The 19913-nt window shown below is 43.9% G+C and overlaps 1 protein-coding gene across 6 annotated transcripts in view; it reads left to right on the forward strand.

Moving 5' to 3' along the window:
- The first annotated feature begins 250 nt into the window (after positions 1-250).
- The window catches only part of CEP350 (centrosomal protein 350), an 84460-nt gene continuing 64797 nt past the window's right edge, over positions 251-19913 (forward strand). For 5 of the 6 annotated variants that reach the window (XM_064148164.1, XM_064148168.1, XM_064148166.1 and 2 more), the window contains exons 1-5: positions 3319-3515; positions 14486-14571; positions 16230-16273; positions 17208-17322; positions 18036-18168. In XM_064148164.1, the coding sequence (XP_064004234.1) occupies positions 14499-14571; positions 16230-16273; positions 17208-17322; positions 18036-18168 (365 nt within the window). In that variant the 5' untranslated portion in view covers positions 3319-3515; positions 14486-14498. Of the gene's footprint in view, positions 316-973; positions 1081-3318; positions 3516-14485; positions 14572-16229; positions 16274-17207; positions 17323-18035; positions 18169-19913 lie in introns of those variants that run through there. The other variant, XM_064148165.1, reaches the window with a different exon arrangement.

The raw sequence follows: 19913 nt of genomic DNA on the forward strand, positions 1-19913 counted from the left end.
GGTTTTTTTTTATCCTCATCTGGCAAAATAAAATCGTTCTTAAAGGTAGGTTGCCTTCGAGCACCTGGAAGGTGGCACGCCCACATCACCACCTGCGCTGGACGTTACAGAGGGGATCTGGAACGCTGCGTTACCATGGCCACACCCTGCTCCCAGACGCTCTGTGCTGAGCAGGGGAGTTTGGAGTGTGCTAAGCAGGTTCATCAAAATGGTTTCTTTTTTTCCCTTAGTTTTTCACACCAACAGAATTTTTCACAAAGTAACATCCTAGTTTCCATATGAAGCTGCAGAAGTCAAGCCGAGCTCCACATTAAGGTGAGTACAGAAAGTATTTGCTGTGCAGAATACAGCTGTAGGCACCATCTGCAGTGCAGTTGCCAGCACGCTGCATATGGGGGGAAAGAGTCTGGATTTGGAGGTGTTCAATGACATATAAACAACTTGCTAGATTCTGTGCCAAGACTGTAGTACAGCTGGAACATGAATGAGTCTGAAATGATCCATTTATAAGCTTAAAGTGTGCAGAAACCAAATTTTTCATGCATTGTTTCTTCTGTAAGAGAAAATGCAAAATTGTGGAAGTCCAGAGGTATGTGGGAGGCTCTTGCAGTCTTCACAGCTGTCCTGTGTCCTGTTTTGTTGTCAGCTCCTGACAGTTAGATTTATAATTGAATGCCTGGACAACCTCATTCCATGTCCAACAGGTGGAAGCACCCTTCCCCAAATTCCTCCCTGGTTCGTGGGAGCCATGTCAGTCAAGGGAAGGGGGGAGGGAGTCTGGGGGCTCACGCTGATCTTTTGGCTGCAACAGCCAGCTGCCCCTTTCTAATTATAGAAGGGGTGTGCAAAAGCAGTATGGAGTGGAAAACTTTCCAAACCTCTCTCTTAAAGCTGCAATAACCAAGTTAGTGTAAGATGAGCTTTGTGACTCTCTACTTTTAACTTACTATCTGTCTCCATCCACCGTTTCCAGTGCTTGAACAGTGCTTGCTGCAGTTCTCTCCGTTGCTTGACAGTGTAGTGAGCAGTTCACCAAGCTGGAGTGTGTTCAGTGCCTCTTTCAGCTCTGGCTGCTTGCAGGTAAATGGTTTCTTTATTTCTAATCTTAAGAGAATTTCACGAGGTTATTGCATTTTCTGTAAGGAGATAACTTTCTCTTCCTCTGCAATGTTTGCCTGTTAGAGCTTTCCACTCACTGGTAGGGAGTCATCAAAAAGAGTAATCAAATTTTACTATGACATTCCACCGACAGAGAGACTAAATAGAAGCCATAGAGGAGCAAAACCTGTAGACAAACATTGCCTTTGATTTTGACTGGCTGAAAACAAATGATTTTCATGTTTGGGAAAAATCCTAATGCAATGCCTTGTTTGCCTGCAGATGAAAAGGAGGAGCATGAAACCAGATTAACTGCTTCCAAGCAGCAAAGAGAAACTGTGTTTAAAAAGTGTAATTAAAGAGGTAGAGCGTTACAAAAGTGCTGAATAATGTAAATTAGGCTGCCAATGCAGCAACATTAAGCAGTAAATTTAAGCAAACACTAAGTGATGATGGGAAATAGAATTTAATTTGCTTTAGCCTGTGATCAGGGCTCCCATACAGTGTAGTCATATTGTTTTCATTGACTGAAATTGTCCTTATGATTGTTATTACTTGCACTCTTCTCCTGCGTGTGGGAGGAACAGGTTTGATCTTTGAGGGCTCAGGAGGGAATTAAGCACTGCTTACTGCTTTTCCCCACTGGAACTGTGCTTCTTTTGGGGCGTTCAGTTCTTTCCCTCCCCCCCATCTGCTCCAGCAAAATTGTTTTCAAAGGTTTAACCACTGACATCTGAAGCTTAGCTCGTTTCAGAGGAGCTTATGCTGGGAAAAGCACTCTGTAATTAGCTGGTGGATGTAAAAGAGCCAAATCAAGGTTAAATGGCTAACCTGTCATTGTGAGATGATTACGTTTTGCCTTGCCTAAGCCTTGCAGCTGTTTAGGATGTTTTTGTATGGTGTATATTGGCAATAACCGATATGCCAAATGTCACCCATTCACAAGAGGAGAGGCCATGTAAAAATAGTTCAATCTTAACTGTTTAAGAAGAAAAACAAAGTTCCATTAGTTTTACAGTGATCCTTTAGTGGTTGGGGTAGAGAACTCTCCAGCCTTGAGCCCCCCTAAGAGACTTGGCATCTGTAAGCAAACAATCCTACTGGAAACCAGACTGGGGTGAAGTTGTAGACAAGCCCCGAAGGAGACGTTCCCAATATAACTGTTGGAAGAGTGTCTTCTTTTTCCCTCTTGCTTTCTTCAGTGGAAGTAATTTTGTTGCAGCTGGGTAACAGACCTATTCTGGAGACCCGGGGGGGGTGGTTTTAATGCATCTTTGGGGTGGAATCTGTGTAATAGGAGTCGGTGCACTGGGTTTATAATGACTGTCGAAGATGAAATTAAGCCAGTGGCACTCTAATAGGTTCGCTGACGCTTTGGAAACGTCGTTCACTTACATTTGGCAAGGGGGAGACCGAAGTGGGAGCTGAGTGCTTTTGCTGAACGTGCCTCAGCTGTGCACGCCAATGACTGCTAAGCGGTGGCCCAGTTTCGACGGAGTCGTTTCAGGAACGCCAGCATCGGCACTGGCACCGCTCCGCAGCGGCGGTTTCATGAGCACGGCGAGGTCTTGTTCGTGCCTCAAACCCGGCGGCCCTGCCGCAGCTGGCTCTTTGGACACTCTTTGCCTGGGGGCTGACCCGGCAAGTCCTGCCTGCACAACCGGGGCCGGGGCGGCGGGAGAAGGCTTTGAACGGAACGGTGGAAAATGACATTTCTGTGAGGCGGAGGGGGGAGGGTCTGGCGCCAACACAGCTGCGGGAACCCAAACCTTCCTGGCGCCCGGGGCTGACGGGAGGCAGCCTGCCGGGGCGGCAAGAGGCCGGGCCGCCCCCGCCCCGAGGCTGGGAGCCGCTGGCGCCCGCCTCGCCCGGGGCCAGGCGCGCCGTTGCGTGGGCTTCTCGGGCACCATGAAAGGTGCGCTGGACCAGCGCCGCCCTCCGCCCTTCCCGCCGCTCCGGCTGCTCCTGCCGCGCGGCGTCGGGCCGCGGCACGCCGGGCTCAGCTCCTCGGCTCAGCCCAGCCCCGGCTGCAGCAAGGTAGGCGGCTGCGGGGCCGCGGCGGTGCGCTGCGGGCAGGGCGCGGAGGCTGCGCCGTACCCAACATGGCTGCCGGCGGGAGCGGGGCGCGAGCGGCGGGGCCCGCCATGTTGGGAAGGTCGCTGGCGGAGCGGTTCTCGCGAGACCTGCCCGGTGCTCCCGCCCTGCCCCGCGCCGCCGCTCCTCGCCGCTGCCGCCGCTCCGTGTCAGTCGCTGGCCGGTAATGGCGGCGGGTTAGCGCCGCTGAGAGGACTGCGCACCGGCGGGCAGCGGAGCCCAGCTAGGCGTGCCGCCGGCTTCCGCTGTCCTTCTTTCTGCTTCGACGGGATGTGCCAGGACCTCTCCTCGGGGCGGTGGGCGTCGATCGCCTCCGCGACCAGGTGAGGAGGCGCCGGGAGCGGCCCGTGCCGCTCCCCCAGGCCGCGCTCTGCCCGGCCCCACCGGTGGCTGCTGACCTGCCAGGGGCCGGGGCGCCGAATGAGGAGGAGCCGGGGCGGGGCCGGCGGCGGGGGCCGGGTTCGGCCGCTCGCAGAGGGCTCGGCGGGCCCGGCCGGTGGCCCGGGCTGCCAGTGTTACTGCCGGCTGTCACTTGGCTCGGCCTGTCCTGTCGCCGCCGCCGGGCTCCAGCGTCCTCTGCCTTTCCTGTTAAGTGTCCTTGTCTTTATTCTAGTTTTAATGTGTTTTCTACTGGATGTTGTATCGAGGGAGGGCGTAGAGGAAGGGAAAGGGTAGGGGCGCTTCAGTTTCGCTGTTGTCTTTTCGCCTTGTATGGGAAAACCACCGAAACCAGGTTTTTTCGTGAAACTGAGCTGCCTCCGGCTTCTGTCCACCTCCCGAGCCTGGGCCGAGCAGGGTTGCCTAGGAAACAGCCCCGCTGGCCGGAGTCTGGCTGGTGGCAGTACTTTTAAAGTTTAAACGTACGCTTTGCTTGTGCCTCTGCACAAACAAGGGTTTGCTGGGCTCGGGGGAGAGGAGCGGGGTTGCTCCATGTCTTCCTGCCGAAAGTGCTTCTTACATCCCGGGGTAACAGCTGCCCCAAGCCTTCTCTGACTTCATTGGGGCCATTTATTTGGCTGTTGTTGGCATAAAGTTTTTTACACCGGCACCACTGTGGATTTTTTTCTGTGAGTGCAATTTTCGATGGTATAATGATGCCTACTGTTGATGTAGTTTTCCTGCTCTAGTTTATTTCTTTCTATCTTTAGCTGTCAGCTGTGTCTCAGCAAACAGGCTTCTTCTGGCACATCGTGTACGCATGTAGAGGTCTGTGTGTCAAACAGCTTCATTGTGTAGATGGACACCCCAGTGTCTTGCAATTGAAAACTTGACCAGTCAGCTCTGCCTTTTGGTCATCTTCAAGGAGTTCATGGGGCTCTGGCTAGAGCTGACAGACTTGGAAACGTCAGGAGTTTATAGTAACCAAAAGAGTAGTACCTGTGGGACAGACGTGTGGAGCTGTGGACAGTTGGGTGCTTGTTTGTTATTTCACGTGTGAGCTCAAAATGTTCTGTCAGTCTGTGTGGTGAAGTGAAGTTATGGGAAGTGCTGGCTCTTCCTTATCGCTCTGGTTGCTACAACAGTTTAATTAGGTAATGCTTCAGATAATTAAATGCAACTGAGGGTGGGACCATGAGAACGTTGTAAACTGTGGAAGGCTTCGGTTCCTTGAGTGATGCTACTTTAAACAAAGGCATGCTGCATCCACTGAATAGAGCAACTTCATTTAAGGAGTAATGGCACGTTTCTGTGAGGGACCAGCGTGTTGTGGAAATTATACTGTTGATCTGGTAGAGTCCCTAGGCTAGGTGTGGTGGTCACTGAAAGAGTGTGGTTTTCAAGGTAGCAAACATTTTGTTTGCATGCATGCATTCAAGAAAAGACTGGATGAGGCACTTAGAATCATAGAATCAACCAGGTTGGAAGAGACCTCCAAGATCATCCAGTCCAACCAATCACCCAGCCCTATCGAATCAACTAGATTATGACACTAAGTGCTAGGAGCAGGTACCATTGGAATGGGCTGCCCAGGGAGGTGGTGGAGTCACTGTCCCTGGAGGGTGATAGGTTGGACTGGATGAGCTTGGAGGTCTCTTCCAACCTGGTTGATTCTATGACTTGTCGAACGGAGTGTTGTTGCAAAGCTGCTCTGTGCCACTGTAACACTGGGAAGACTTCACAGATACAAGAGTACCAACTTGGATGGTGTTATTCATGTCCTGAAATTATCAGCAAATTGTGCCACCATAGTAAAAGCATCCCCTATATGGGTGAGAGACCCATCTTGGAATTGCTGCATTTACTTCAAAGCTTTTGTTGACTTTAGTATAGTGAACTTTCTACATCTCCTTGCACCCCATCACCACTGCTGGTTTCTGCTGAGGAAGTTATGTTGTACAAAGCTGTGGATAAACTCATTAATGTGATTACTGTCATTGATTTTAGTATGCTCAGATGAGACTGTAAATTAGGCACACGTTTGCAACGGGGAGCATTCGTGTGTGTAGCGCTAGTTCTGTTCTACTGCCACATCTGTGGCAGCTAGGTGAAGCTGCACAACATGAAGTGGATGAGCACAGTGTTCTGCTGCTGCTTTTCTTTTCCCACTTTGGCCATCAGCAGCTTGATAAACCAAAAAAAGAAAAAGTGAGTGATTTTCTGCTGGGTTACTGAGTTGTACTGACTTGTGATGCAGTCAGATGAGCTCTGCATCTATCACAAGATTGCTAGGGAGGGTAGGAGGAATATATGCTTTCCTTCATCACTGTCAGGTTGCTAAATCTGCTCAGCTTTACCTCAGAAATTCACTTAAGAGTGTGACTTTATCAGTACACCAGTGCTGTTTGAACTGTGCTGCTGATGTATTCAAACTCCTATAATTCATGCTATTCAAATCAATATAAGCTATGCTAATATGGGAACAGTTACAGTGGTCTGATAATGAAAACAGAAGGGGCTTGGTTAGTTGAGTGCAGAGAGAAAACTTCCACAGTGGAGATAATATATCAGGCATGTGGCTGGGTTGGAATGTCTGAGTGTAAAATTTATCCATGGGCAGAAGTGCTTGGATGATATATATGCATCGTTGTGCTAATGATCTAGTAGACTTTAATGGACTACTCGACTGAGAGTAGAATTACTTGTATGCACAACTCTGAAACCTTTGTCAATACACTAGAGAAAGAATAGAGCAAATAAATGAACAAATCAATTATACCAGATTAATTGAATTGAAACTTAGTGAACGCTAGCAGAAATTCTGGCTGTGTCTTAGCTTCCTAAGAACGCTGCTCACCAATGGCAGATTTTATGCTAACTGATCTGTGGCAAAAGACTGCAGAAAGTTCAAAAACAGTTACATTCTTCTCTGATGTTTTGCAGTTGTATTAATATGATGTGTTGTGTTTGCTGATAGTAAAATACATCAAGTGGAGTTGTCGTACCGAAACAGAAAAGTCTGTATTTAGGGTTTAGACACTTAAAGCTTTTAATGGGATGCAATTAATCAACTATGAGAAAATATTTTATGACTGGGTTTAGGTAGTTCAAGAAAGAATCTTCTCAGGCAGAGTCCTGGTACCAGTCCTTGTAATGCCAACTGGAAGCAGTGCAGGCAGTCACTGTTTGGCTCATTGAGGGGGTTGGGGATATTTCTATGTTTCATATTGAGACATTTTTTAGACATTTGAGAGTGCAGTTTCAAAGCAAAAGTATCCAACTTTAGAGAGTGACATTTGAAACGTTTTCCCTGAAGTTTTCAGTGTGCTTTATTCCACTCTGAAAGAAAAGAGCCATCAGTCTGCGTCTGCCGGAGCTGCAGATGGAGTTGTTGCTCTGCTCTTATGTCTTGCTATTGTTGAGCAGTTGAAAGCTGTCAGCGGAGGCTCTCAAAATTGGCAGGTCTGGTTCTTGCACTTGGCTGAGAGGTTTGTGTTGTAAGTTCTAGGAAAACTCCCTCTCAGACTTGTGAGATGGAGGGTGGCATAGGATGACCTTTCGAAAACAGGACTTGCTGAAGAATTGAGGCATATTCTGCTGAATGGATTTATTATGGGCTGCAGGAATTGAGCTCTTCTAATGTACAGTTACAGGTAACTGGAGATGGAAGGAGTGAACTTAGGTTACTAAGGCCAAGGAAACAAATGCAGGAGTAGTTGGTTTGTTCTTGAAACTAGGCTATGTTGCTTATTTTCTTTTCTGTCATAAGGGTAAGGATCTTTGAAGTACCAGAAAGTGCAAAACTCCTGAATGGATCTACAAACCCTTGTGTGCTTCTCCTTGATAAATGGGCGCATTCTCTGTGCTTTTGTACTCTGATCTCTTCACGAACAATGAAGGTTGTGACAGCTAGTGTAACTTGCTTCATTTCAGTGGATTTCCTCAGAATGCTTCCTAGCATGTGATGCAGCAGAGGAAGATATTCAGGGCAGTTTACTTTCAGTTCATCCATTAATTCATTTTTTAGTGCTGGATTGTTGTTTTTTGGGCTTTTAAAAATCAATTTTACATCACTTGTGTAATGAGAAATTGATGGTTCTATGATTGTGTGATTTTACGATTCTCCCAGGCAACCAGCAACAGGATAAGGGGGCACAGTCTTAAGTCGTACCAGGGGAGATGTGGGCTGGATATTAGGAGGAAGTTCTTCAGAGAGAGTGATTGGCATTGGAATGGGCTGTCCAGGGAGGTGGTGGAGTCACCGCCCCTGGAGGTGTTCAAGCCAAGCCTGGATGAGGCACTCAGTGCCATGGTCTGGTTGATCAGATGGATCTGGGTGCCAGGTTGGCCTGGATGATCTTGGAGGTCTCTTCCAACCTGATTGAATCTATGAAGTAGAGACACTTCAGCAACTTCCCATGTCTTATAGGACATATCCATCCTGAGCCTATAGTGAATCAGATTCAGTGATATTTCATTTGGAGAAAAATCTTTGCTGTAGTTTGGATGCAAGTTTAGTAGCTGACTGATGCCAGAAACTTAATCTTAGAGGTCATGAAACTTACTAATATTTTTTACTATATTTTCTGACATGTGCTGGTTGTGTGGTGGTTGATGTCACTTACCTTCCTGGTTAGCAGTTAGAGATAGTGACACAACCTTTGAAATTCTGTATTGTTTTTCTATCTGCAGTGTGTTGGTTGTTCTTTTTGGTTTTGGTTGGGGTTTTTTTGGTAGTATCCTAATGGCCCTAAAACCTTTTTTTAGTGTTTTCATAGCTTAAGACAGATTTTTTTTTTTTAATTATTATTGTTCAAAGACAGTGATTTGAATGTGAGGGGCTCTGCTGTATTTGCTGTGTGCATCACGAGACTAATTCTGGATAATACTCAGTATTTTTACTCCTTCAGAGCAGCTGACGTTCATAAGCTCCTTGCTTATTGTTGGTGTTTATTTCTTCCAACTTTTTCTTGTATCAGCTTTGCATACCTGTGTCTGTCATTATGTTCAGCCTCACTCTTGGGGTACAGTGCAACGTGAACCAGTGAAATACTTCTATAAGCATTGACAGCCAGTTAGATAAAATACAAGAGCATGCACTCTTAAGTGCCTGTTTAGCTCAGCACCACTTCAAAACCATGAGGACAAACAAAGTCCTCAGAGTTAGCAGAAACAATTTTGGAGGAGCAAAGCAGAGATTATAGGCACAAGATAAAATTATGGGGAAATGTTAAGCTTTGGCTCCATGAAGCATGCTGCAGTTGGAGTTGCACTTATATTTTGAATTTTAACTTCCTTTCAGAACCTTTGCCCCTGAAATAGGTTTCATTTGAAGACTTATTATATAAATGAGTGTTGAAAGAGGGCAAGGAGAGGACTTGTCTCATTCTGCAGAGTCAGCTGTAGATTCTGGGGATGGGGCACTGTTTTTTTTTTGACAAAGACATCAAGCAGATGTTTGCTGTGCAGAAGCTTGTCCTCAGTGCTGAGGAAGGTCAGTACATCTCCTGCATCCAGTTGCTTTGAGAGGCAGTTCTCTCCAAATACGTTGAGGCCTAAAAAAGATTGTTATTCTTGTATAAAAAAACCAAAAACTCATACCCACATTTTAAAACCTCATAAACATAACCAAGAAGAGTCTTAGAATAATGTATTATGGATATTTCTAGCTCTCATTTGCATGGGCTAATGCAGTATGGTAAAAGCTTGGATTCCAGAAAAATGAGTAGGTAAAGGTGTTTGTGTTTCAGACTCAAGCATATAATCATAAACTGTATTCAGTGGTATTTAAGGAAACACAGAAAGTGTTTCTGACATCTTTAAATAGAAATTCCATCACTTTAGTGGGCTGGCTCAGGAAAACAGTTTAATGACTAGGTCTGATTGTGTCTATCCACTTGTATGTGTCTGTTAGTGCCAGTATTGCAAAACTGTAGAGCTGCACAAACAGAAGGTCCAGAGGGTCTTTAGGCTTCAGAATTCAACTTTCCTTTATTTGTACACGAAGACTTAAAATACTTTTGCAAACAGAGCAAAAATATATCCTTAAAACATTTTATTTGTCTCCGCCCATTGCCCCCATGGACAAGTTGTCTGCACTGTACAAGGCACGGGTGCAGTGGGACACACTGGGGCAGGGAGCATAGTTTCCTGTGATGGCCCCAGAGGTAAGGTGGTGGAGAGAATGGTTTTTGTTTTCCCTATTCCCACTCGCTCTCCCTGAGGTAAAGACAGAAGCTTCCTCAAGAACTTCTCTTGAGCTTCTCAAGCTTTTGCTCTTGAGGAACCACTGTGGGTTACGATACATGATAGCAGCTAGAACAGTAGTGGGGCCAATCCAGATGTTCCTCAGGGTTTCTGCTTCTGCTTGCACAGAGGTTGTAGCTTATGGTACAACACCTCTAAAGCTAAAATAGCAAAAAGAACAAAAAAAGTCTACTTTCAGACCAGGCTGCTTCACTTTACCATGTAATCCCATTGACTCTCTCTGCCTGAATATTGCATGAAAGACCAAGGAATCAAGAAAGGAAAAGATGGCTTCTTTTGTTGGCACTGATGCCTTATTGTAGCTTTAAACTGTGTGAAGTGCTGGCCTTGTGTAGCAAAATCTACCACTTTGGGGTTTAAATATGTAAGAGTATCCCATAGAAGTCAATAGTAATAATTTGTTCCTTTCCCTGCTCTTAGCAAAGCTTTATCTTTTCTTTTCTGATATCTCTTGTGATTTTATAAGAAACAGAGCCTTGAGGAATGCTGTTCCTGTGCATACTGGCTTTTTGCAGTACTGCTAGATGTTAGAGGGAATTCCAATGGCCAGTCTCTTGCTTGCATTCTCAGCCTTCTTAGAAGCTGTGTGATTCAGTTTCCTCTCCCATTTACTTGTTTCAGTGCCCTAACTTCTGAGTTTCCTTTTTCCTTTTCTTATTGAGGTTTTGCTACTAAGAAAAAAACAAACATACTGAGGGTGCTTAAAAAGGTTGCACTTGACCAGCATACCAGTTTCTTTTCTCCCTTTCTGCTGCACTCTGTGCTGAGTCTACAAAAGTGCATTCCATTTCTCTCTCCTTCCTGTCTTTCTCCGTTGTACTCTGATTTATATCCTGTTTCTCTCATCACTTTCCCTTTTTCCCAGCCCTGTTTTTAATCTCTGCATGTTTTTTGCTGTACCTTTGCTAAGCATATTCTACTTTCCTATGTCCCATTCCTTTTCAACTGCTTTCCTGTTAACTCTTTTGTCTTGGTATTTTATTATCTGTTGTTCCTTTTGATGCCATCCTTGGTGTGTCTGGTAATAAATGTAGTGGAGGTTTCTCATCTTCATTTTAAATTTGACAGTGGTTTTCTCTTTGTTTCCTTTTCCTCCTTTCTGGTGTCTTTTCCTACATTTTCTGATCTGTCAGCTCTCTTCAGTGTCTTCCTCTAGGAACAGTGTTAGAAGAAGAGAGCAGTGGTTGTACCCTGTGTCTGCCCCCTTCTAGTTTCCTTCCAGCAGCCCAGAATATGTCCTTCCCTTGCTAATTTCCTCTTAGATTCTTATCTGCAGCAGTTCTGCTGTGCCTTCTCCTGTGTGTGCTGCTTTTTGTCCTGGACAAGTGAGTAAAGAATGAGATGGGCATTTCATGTCAGATTGAAATATCAGAGTGCAGTGGGTTTTGTATCTTAACTTGTATCTTAGGCTTGGCAAACCTACCTTGAGTGAACCTGCGTAGGACATCTAGGTCTGTGAATGAGCAACCAACTAACCAGGAGACCAGTTCTGATTCTGCAGTCTTCTACCTCTTTACCACAAACTTTTAAGGTCCTCATAGTGTTATCCAGCCTGCAGATAAGCTTTTGTCATCACTGCTGTCTCCTTAGAAGCTCTTTGACATTTCATCTCAATTTCATATCAATCTCTTAATTTAAGCTCTGTTTTAAATAGTGATGGATCATTTAGTTAAGAAAGAAAATGTCTCCTTAAAGTTGTTTGTGGGACACTGAGACAACGTTGGTACTGATACAGAATGTGCTTTTTAAATAGTTTAAGCATACTTTGCAAAATTTATGTTTAGTATTATTGTCTGATGAATATTAATTTCAGTGTATTTTAGTGTGAAAGTGCTCCACTAACCTGCAGGAGAGTCATAGAATTGCAGAATTGTTTGGGTTGGACAGGACCTTTAAAGGTCATCTGGTCCAACCCTCCTGTAGTGAGCAGAGACATCTGCAACTAGATCAGGTCACTCAGAGCCCTGTCCAACCTGACCTGGGATCTTTCCAGGAATGGGGCATCCACCACCTCTCTGGGTAATCTGGACCAGTGTTTTCACCATGCTTACTTCTTCCTTATCTATAGTCCCAATTTCCCTTCTTTTAGTTTAAACCCCATCTTGTCACAACAGGCCCTTCTGCAAGTCTGCCCCTATCTTTCTTATCAGTTTCCTTTAAGGCAATGAGGAGATCTGCTTGGAGCCTTCTTTTCTTCAGCCTGAGCAGGAGGAGTTCCAGCCCTCCCATCGTTGCTGTGGCCTCCTCAGCTCCTGCCCCTACAGGTCCGTGTTTTTCCTGTGCTGAGGACTGCAGAGCTGAACCCAGCACAGAAGGCAGGGTCTCAGCAGAGCAGAGGGACAGAATCACCTCTGTATCTTGATATATTTCTTTTTTTCCTCTACCCCCTAGCTGTACTCTCAATGGCATTAAAGTGTCTTCTCTGTCTGGTTAACTTCTTGCAGAGACTGAAGAATTATGCAAGTGCTTGGGAGTGCAGGGTGCTGCTTATTCACAAAACCTATAGCAATGGAAAGAAGTTATTTCAGTAATCTGTGGGAATTCAGAGTAGGTGGGAATCAACAGCTGATAACTGCTGATAAATTCTGTCCACCCTTCCAAGGAAGGGAGAGAGAGAGATGTAAATTCCAAACCCTTATAGTTATACAGATTACACCTCGACCAAAAACTGCTGCTGTGTTGCCTTCCTGAAACTGTAGACAGCTCCAGAATGCTCAGGTCTTTTTTGTCAAAGAGCAACAGCCTGAGTTAAGCAAAACTGCTGGTGGATCTCAGCACTTGGAGCTGGCACTGCAGGTGTTTATTAGGGAAAGCAGAGCAGGATGCTTTGGTTCTTTTATTGCTTGTGCAGAAAGGAGAGGCTGAGCAGTCTTTTGTAGAGGAATGTCATATACTTTTGAACTGAGGCAATGAGACAGGATTATGCACTATCATCAGCACACATCTGTGCTTGGCTAACAGAGCTAAGGTGTTCTCAGAAGCGTGTTCACTGGCTTGTGGTCTGCTCAGCTCCGGTGGACAGACTGCTTTGACTTGAGTGTTGGGGTGAAAGGTGAAACAAACAGTTTCAGACTTCTTTTCCTAGAGAGTTAAGGAATATGTGATCTTCCTCAGGACTGAGGACCAGTTCCAGTGCAACAATACTACAGATTTGTGTGTGTATAGTAAGAACAAGTCTAGTCCCTGACTAAGTTCTCCTATCTGTAGTAGTGATTCTAATTATGAGTAAATCTCAAGCAATTAAGTGAAGTGGGATACTTAATCCCTTAAAAAACTGTTGCTTATCCGGGAATTCTCATATGCTAAATTTACATATGAGCAGGGTTTGTTACAGTATCATTTAAGTTGGAAAAGTTCTCTAATATTGTTAGGTCCAACCAGTAATGTTTATATTGCAGCAAAAAAAAATTGACAGGACATTTTTCAGCTGCTTTAATATGATTAAAAAGTCCTTCTCACAAAGGACACAGGCAAGGATCTGTTGCAGTAAGAAGTACACAGCGTTAATTTTGTGGGATGTCTGGTCATCTTGTGTCAGCCACATGTTGGAATGCCTTTTCATGTGGCACACTAGGGGAAGTGACAGTGAAAGAAATTTTCATATATTAAGAAAATAAAAACAAATCTGTCTGGGAGAGCACAAGAGAAGAGAGAGCAAAATGTGCCTTTCTGACTCTTTCATACAGGATGTTCTGGATTTGTGAATTTTGTGGTTACCTACATCATTTTTCCTTTCAATAACAGAAATGTCCTGGGTCTGCTGAGAAGACAGTGCCAGTGGATAGGAGGTTCTCAGAGAGAGGGCAGTGGTAATAGTGACTAATCAGAGCTCTTGTTGGTTGTATGTGCTCCTCTTAGACTCCTTAAAGTATCTTTTCTTCTTATGTAATACTGTTTTGAGATCTGTTAGGACTTAACACAGTCCATGTTTTGCAATGGAAGTATAAATTACTTGGCTTTTCTTCTAAAAACTAAATTTCCTGATTGAGTAGCTTGCCTTTTTGACTTGTTCTTCCTTTATTAAAAACTCCTTTGGTGATAGTGGCTGCCTGGTTTGTTACCCAGAGTTGACACTTTATTTTACATCCATGGTGAGTCTTGCCTTTGAAGTTCACAAGCAAACAACAGCAGCTTTGGTCTTCTCTTTGCTTCCTGGCTGTAGTGTCCTGATGTGCTGTTCTCCCTTTGCCTTTAGCAGAGGGAGGTGACACATTCATCTGTCATTGGCAGATCTGAGTGTTTTCACCCAGCGTTTCTAGGTTAAAGCCATGTAGTGCTGCCTCCATTACCCCTTCGTGTGCAGTATTTCAGTGCGGTCATCTTTGTTCTTGTTGGAGTACTCACTATGATCAAAACTGTGTGACCTCTAGGTTTCTGTTAGCTCATTCACCCTTCTTTGTAATGAATAAGATCAAAAGCAAACCCTTCTTTATCCACAGAATGATGTGGTTTCTGAAAAACTTCAGCCTGTAAGTGCTTGTGATTTGATGCTGATTGTCTGATCTTGGTCATGATGTGAGTTTGTGCTCGTGATGTGAGATCATCATTCGTCATGGTGGTCAAGGTTATGTTCTCTTTAGTGGAAGCTACATCTGTTCTTAATGTTACTTCTTTTTGATTCTCATGTGACTTTCTGTTTTTCTTTCAGATAAGTTGCCACAATGTGGAGCAACAAGTCAAATGAGGTGCCTCTACAAAACCCAAGGCATAACCAGAACAAGGATTCTACCAGAGGTGGGGATTTTCTGCTATATTGCCCTGTTTTGGAAGATGTTTTGTCATGAATTGGTTGAAACTTTGGGGAGTTCTGGCAGAAAGCATTCTCCTGCCTCAGTTTGGGAACTCAAACCATGTGTTTCATGGCTTAATTTTTGGAGAGAACAGTTTCAGACTCTGATCTCCAGACTGTTCACTGATCTGCATTAGGAGTGGCCAGCCTCTGATATGGATGCCAGGATGGCACTGAGGCAGATTTGAGTGCTGCAGAGGGGAAGCAGTTCAGGAGCAGGAATGGGAGGTGTAGGCTCTTGCAAGAAATGAAGAGGGGCCTGAAAGGCTCTTCCTGATTTGCTCAGTTCCAAAGCTGAAGTGGTTCAATAGCAGCAATATATCACCACTAAGATGACTTGAAGCACTTTTGTCTCCTTCTGCTGAAGTCATCCTGTTAGCTTTTTTCTCTTGTGGTTACACTGTAATTTAGGAAAGAAGGGGCAAAGAGAGAATTAATTACAGCACATCCCTGAGAGGAAGAAAGCTCTAGTCTGTAGAGCATGCTTAAGTCTGTGGTTCAGGATCAGTCTTATGATCTCCACAGTGACAAAGCTGCAGTCCAGAAGTTATTTTTAAAGTGTAGACAGACTATTCTTTCATCTGTAAGAGGATGTGATTGCTGATTACTGCCTGTGGTGTGTCCAGGTTCTTGTAAAATTGCCTTGTTAAGCTGAAGTGTTCTATAAACATGAAGCATCATCTCTCAAAGTCAAAGTGAAGTTGTTTCTACTTTACTTTCCTAATCTTCTTTGTGCTACTGGATCTTACCTGAAATTAAGTTTTTTTTATTATAAGGCAGGTCTTTTACTGTAAGGTCTGCCTAAAGTTGCTACTCTCCATGGTTCTGACACACCTTAAGGTTTTGGATGGTGTGTTGTGTAGATCTTTAGGAGAGGCTGAGGGAGCTGGGGGTGTGCAGCCTGCAGCAGAGGAGGCTCAGGGCAGAGCTCATTGCTGCCTACAGCTACCTGAAGGGAGGCTGTAGCCAGATGGGGTTGGGCTCTTCTTCCAGGCAAGCAGCAACAGAAGAAAAGGAAAGCACTGCTCTATGCTGCTGAATTGAGGTTCACATAGAGTACATGCTACTATCTGTTTGGATTAAAAGGCCAAAGTTGATTGCTGTCTCCTGCTTGTTCTTTGCAGACATTGCTGCTATTTTGTTTTTAAGGTGCACAGTTGAAAAAGATTACTATGCAAAATGTATGTGTTCAAAGCTTTGTTTTTTGATGAGAGTCCTTCAGTGACACTGTATTCATGCTTACTTTACTGGAGAAGAAAATGGGGAAAAAAGCAGTTTTAACTATGGTGTAATGGAGAATATATTTGTGTTAGCTCTATCTCACCTTCCAGATATCTTCTGTAATGTGTGTAGATACGATTTCAAATGTAATAATGCATTCAACCTAACTTAGTCAACTCATTACATTTTATATTAGATACTTTATTGCTCTCTTTAGACCAGTCTTGACTGATAACAGCCTCTCATAGAGGAGACTGACAGGCTGGAATTGAGTGGTTGAAAGAAGGTGATTAGCAAGCCCATGAACGTTTCTTTGAAGCAACATTTTGATTGTTTTGTAAGTGCTAATCTGATATTTGTTTCTTTGTTTCTGCCCTGTAAGATCTAACTGCAGCATGGGCTACTTTTTCTCAGAATAAGGCTGCTGTAAGTACCAAGTTTTTCTTTTCCTTACTCCTTTACATATCACTTACTTGCTACAAAAGCTTTAACCAACATACTATTTTGCCCAGTGATTGCCTGTTAAATGAGTTGAAATAGGGCAGGCAGTTGGGTACCTGCATGTTGAGCATTGTTTATCTTTGAAAAGTTTTCTACAGACAGCAGAAGACATTTTAAGCGCAGGGAGCTTAGCCTTGAGTGTAGTAACACCTGTTATGTCTTCCCTTTCTGTTGAAGAAAATGATGACTTCTGTTTTGTCTGAAAACTTTAAACCTGTATTGTTCCCCGGCTTACCCAAACCAGTCTAAATCTGAGACAGCAACCAACCTTGGTGATACTGTGATACTGTGTGATAATTTTCCATCTTTTGAGCACTGGAATTATTGCCTGTCTGTGGGAACTCAAGTGCTTGAGATAAGACTAGTTTCTAAACCCCAGCTTCAGTGAAGCTATAAAAGCTTGGGTTTTGGGGGTGTTCAGCTCTTTCCCATCTCCTTGTCCCTCTGTTTTAATAGCTGAGCATCTGTGTGGGGTTTTACATGTACAGTCTCATTTCGTGCTCCATTTTGACAGGAGCATTATAGAGTTTGTTCCAAGTGGAATTAATACTTCCTTCAGACCAAATGTTAAGACTCTGAATGGCATGTTGTTATCAATTTCTTCACAACAGCCTACTTAGGGAAACAAAACTGTGCAGCCAACCCTAATTTAGATAATTTTTTTAAACAGAACTTAATAATCTGATGTAGTTTCTGGCCATAAGGCTCTACAGTTTTGCAGCATCAGCCTTGTGAAGTTGCTTTGACCTGCAGTTTTGTTCTTTATGCAAGAGAAGAAAACTTTGTCACGTTAGGGGGGGAAATCTGTGGCTTCAAAATGGAAAACAGCCCTCTCATTTGCATCATCTTCAAATTCTAGCTACGTCATATAGAGAACAAACTGGAAGTAGCTCCCACCAGCACGGCTGCGTTTGATTCTCTCATGGATGCCAAGAAGCCCTCTACTAGTGGTAGCAGGAAAATCAGCAGAAAGGGTATGTATTACTGAAGTACATTGCAAAGCCAGTCTGTTCTGTGAAAACCTCATTTCTCTCCACTGCCCCTAAGTAGGCTCTCGCTAGTCATCTTTATTTGTTAAACTCTAATGTTGCAGGAGGAACTGACATTTTTGTTCCTTAGCTTAGGACGAAAGTGTGCTGTGGTAGTCAGTGGAGTGACAGAACTGTCCCCAGGGTGTCAGCAGGCAGTGCTTAGCCCATTCCAGCACCATGTTTTTGTAGGGCTTTTGGATAACAGTTGCATATTGCTGTGCTTACACTGGAGTAACTGTTCATCCTTTTTGTCAAGTGCTACACCCCAGTAGAGTGCTAAATGCTGTGCTTCCTTTATTTCATTTAAGGAAAACATTTTCTTACAAGAAATAAATCACATTTTTAATGCTATTGAGAGGTGTGCCTCTGGAGAAGATGATAGACCTCTAGTGGCAATGCAGTCAACTTTCACAGATTTAATTACAATTAATGTTTAAGCATTATTATCTCTTTAAATATGATTATTGTTTTAAGCAGTTACTGCCTTGCTCCTAGTTGTTGAAATCAGTTTGTTGAAAATGAGAAGGGAGTTCTTACAATGCTATTTTGGAGTGCTGCTTGAACCCAAGAAAACTGTGTTCTTAATTGTTCAGCCTGAAGAGCTTCAGCTTTCTGGAGAGGTAGGTACATAGAGAGTTCTTTGGTTTCCACTTCAGCTTCCCGGTCCTGCAGCCAAAATAAATCAAGCAAGGAGAAATCCTCGCGCAGCCCTCTTCGAGCCACCACTCTTGAAAGCAACGTGAAGAAAAGCAGCCTTGTGGAATTTCATGAGCCATTGGTTTCGTTCAGGTGAGTGCTGGCACAGCTGGCTACTAAGGAACAATATGCTAAGGGCAGAATGAAGCTAGTACTGATTTGCTTTCTCTCTTTGCTCCCCTGCACGAGCAGCATGTGGTGTTGGGTCTTCCTTTAAAACAAAATCACAAATGTATGTTTTGTTCAGGAGTTTAAAGTCATATGTGGGGGCCAGATCAAGTTGGCATGGCTGCAACCTCAGTGGCCTGGGAAATTTGATAGGTATTTGGCTTCAGTAATGAGGATAAAAAAGAGCATTTCCTCATGCTTTTCCAGCCCTGCTTTATTGGTTCCTCAGCATGTGTTCCCAAATGTATTACCTTAAGACAGCATAGAGCAAGAACATCAGTACTAAAGCTGCATTCAGTCTTTATATGTGAGAAACCCAAGTAAGAACAGGTATCTCAAGCAGAAAGAATGGCACAGAGCATTGCATGCCATGAAGTGTAGTGAGGTGTGAGGATGCAAAAAACCCTGTTTTCCTAGCCCATGTTAAGTACTGCAGCAAATGTAGGATGCCTCAAAAGCTTTCAAATAGAAAAGAGAACCTGCAGCAGAAATAAAGTAGTTAAAACTTGCTGTGATATCAGACTTGTACCATAACTTACTCAATTCCTTGTGTTCTCTGCACAAACTTTATTCCTGATGAGTAACTTGGTTAGGTTTGCAACAAATTTTTATTGGATTCTGACCCTTCCTTTACATTATTTTTCTTTTCTAAATGCTCTCTGCCAGTGAGGTCAAATTGTTGAGTGATCAGAGTGCAGTTGGGGCAGTGTTATTTTCTTTTAGTTCCACTACTGTATTATCAATTATTATCCTAACATCAAAGTTCTGGCTTTCTTTTCCAGTTCTTGTCAGCCTGTGCAATTCTTCCCCCTTCCTTGTTGCACAGGAGGCTGATGAGGATCAGTTGTGTAATCTTGGGTAAATTTGTTAATTGAACGACTCTCCTGTTTCCTCTGCTTGAAATAACCTGCATACATCAGCTCTTTGTTTTAAAAACATGTACTACATGTCACAGATTTCAGGGAAAAGATGATGAGAGCTACTAGACTCAAGCCATTGTGTCCAACTGTAAAGAACTTTCATACAGAAAGAAGACTGTGTAGCTTTGGGGGATTAATTTGGGGCTTACCATCAGAGCTGCTACATTAACACATTACTCCTTTTCAGCTGACAGCTTGTAATCAATGCTTGAAGTGTGAACAGGAACACAGAACCAGAATAGTGGGTAGAAGAATCTCCATGTGTTTGTTCCTAGGCACTTTTGATCTTTTGATGAAGTTCTGTGCAATTAAACTGCTCAGCTTCTGTGTTGGTAGCGATTGCTACACTATGCAACAAAAGTGTGCTACTAGAGAGGTAGACAGTTGCACAATTCTGTGTTACAACCCGGCTTAGATGAGTTCCTTAAACACACCTGGTGAAGACTCAAGCCAGGTAGCTGAGGTGTGAGATTCAGCCCCTCAACAGTAAAAGTATTGAATGTATTTTTGCCCTAAGGACATATGTGCTGTGAGTCTGGTCTTCTGTGGAAAGGCTGTGAAGGAATTCTTCATGTACTCAATTCTAAACTCTCAGTTAGCTTCATGTTTGTTGCAATACAGTTGGTCCACTCTGTAGATCTTGTCAAGGGCTGAGCTTTTATTCTCAAAGACAGGGCAGATTTTTTTAGTGCAGTTGGTTTGTTTTCTTAGCTAATAAATTTGCTGTTGAGGAGCTGGGCATGTGTACAT

Source organism: Pogoniulus pusillus, chromosome 8 (genome assembly GCF_015220805.1).
Source record: "Pogoniulus pusillus isolate bPogPus1 chromosome 8, bPogPus1.pri, whole genome shotgun sequence".
NCBI classification, from domain to species: Eukaryota; Metazoa; Chordata; class Aves; order Piciformes; family Lybiidae; genus Pogoniulus; species Pogoniulus pusillus.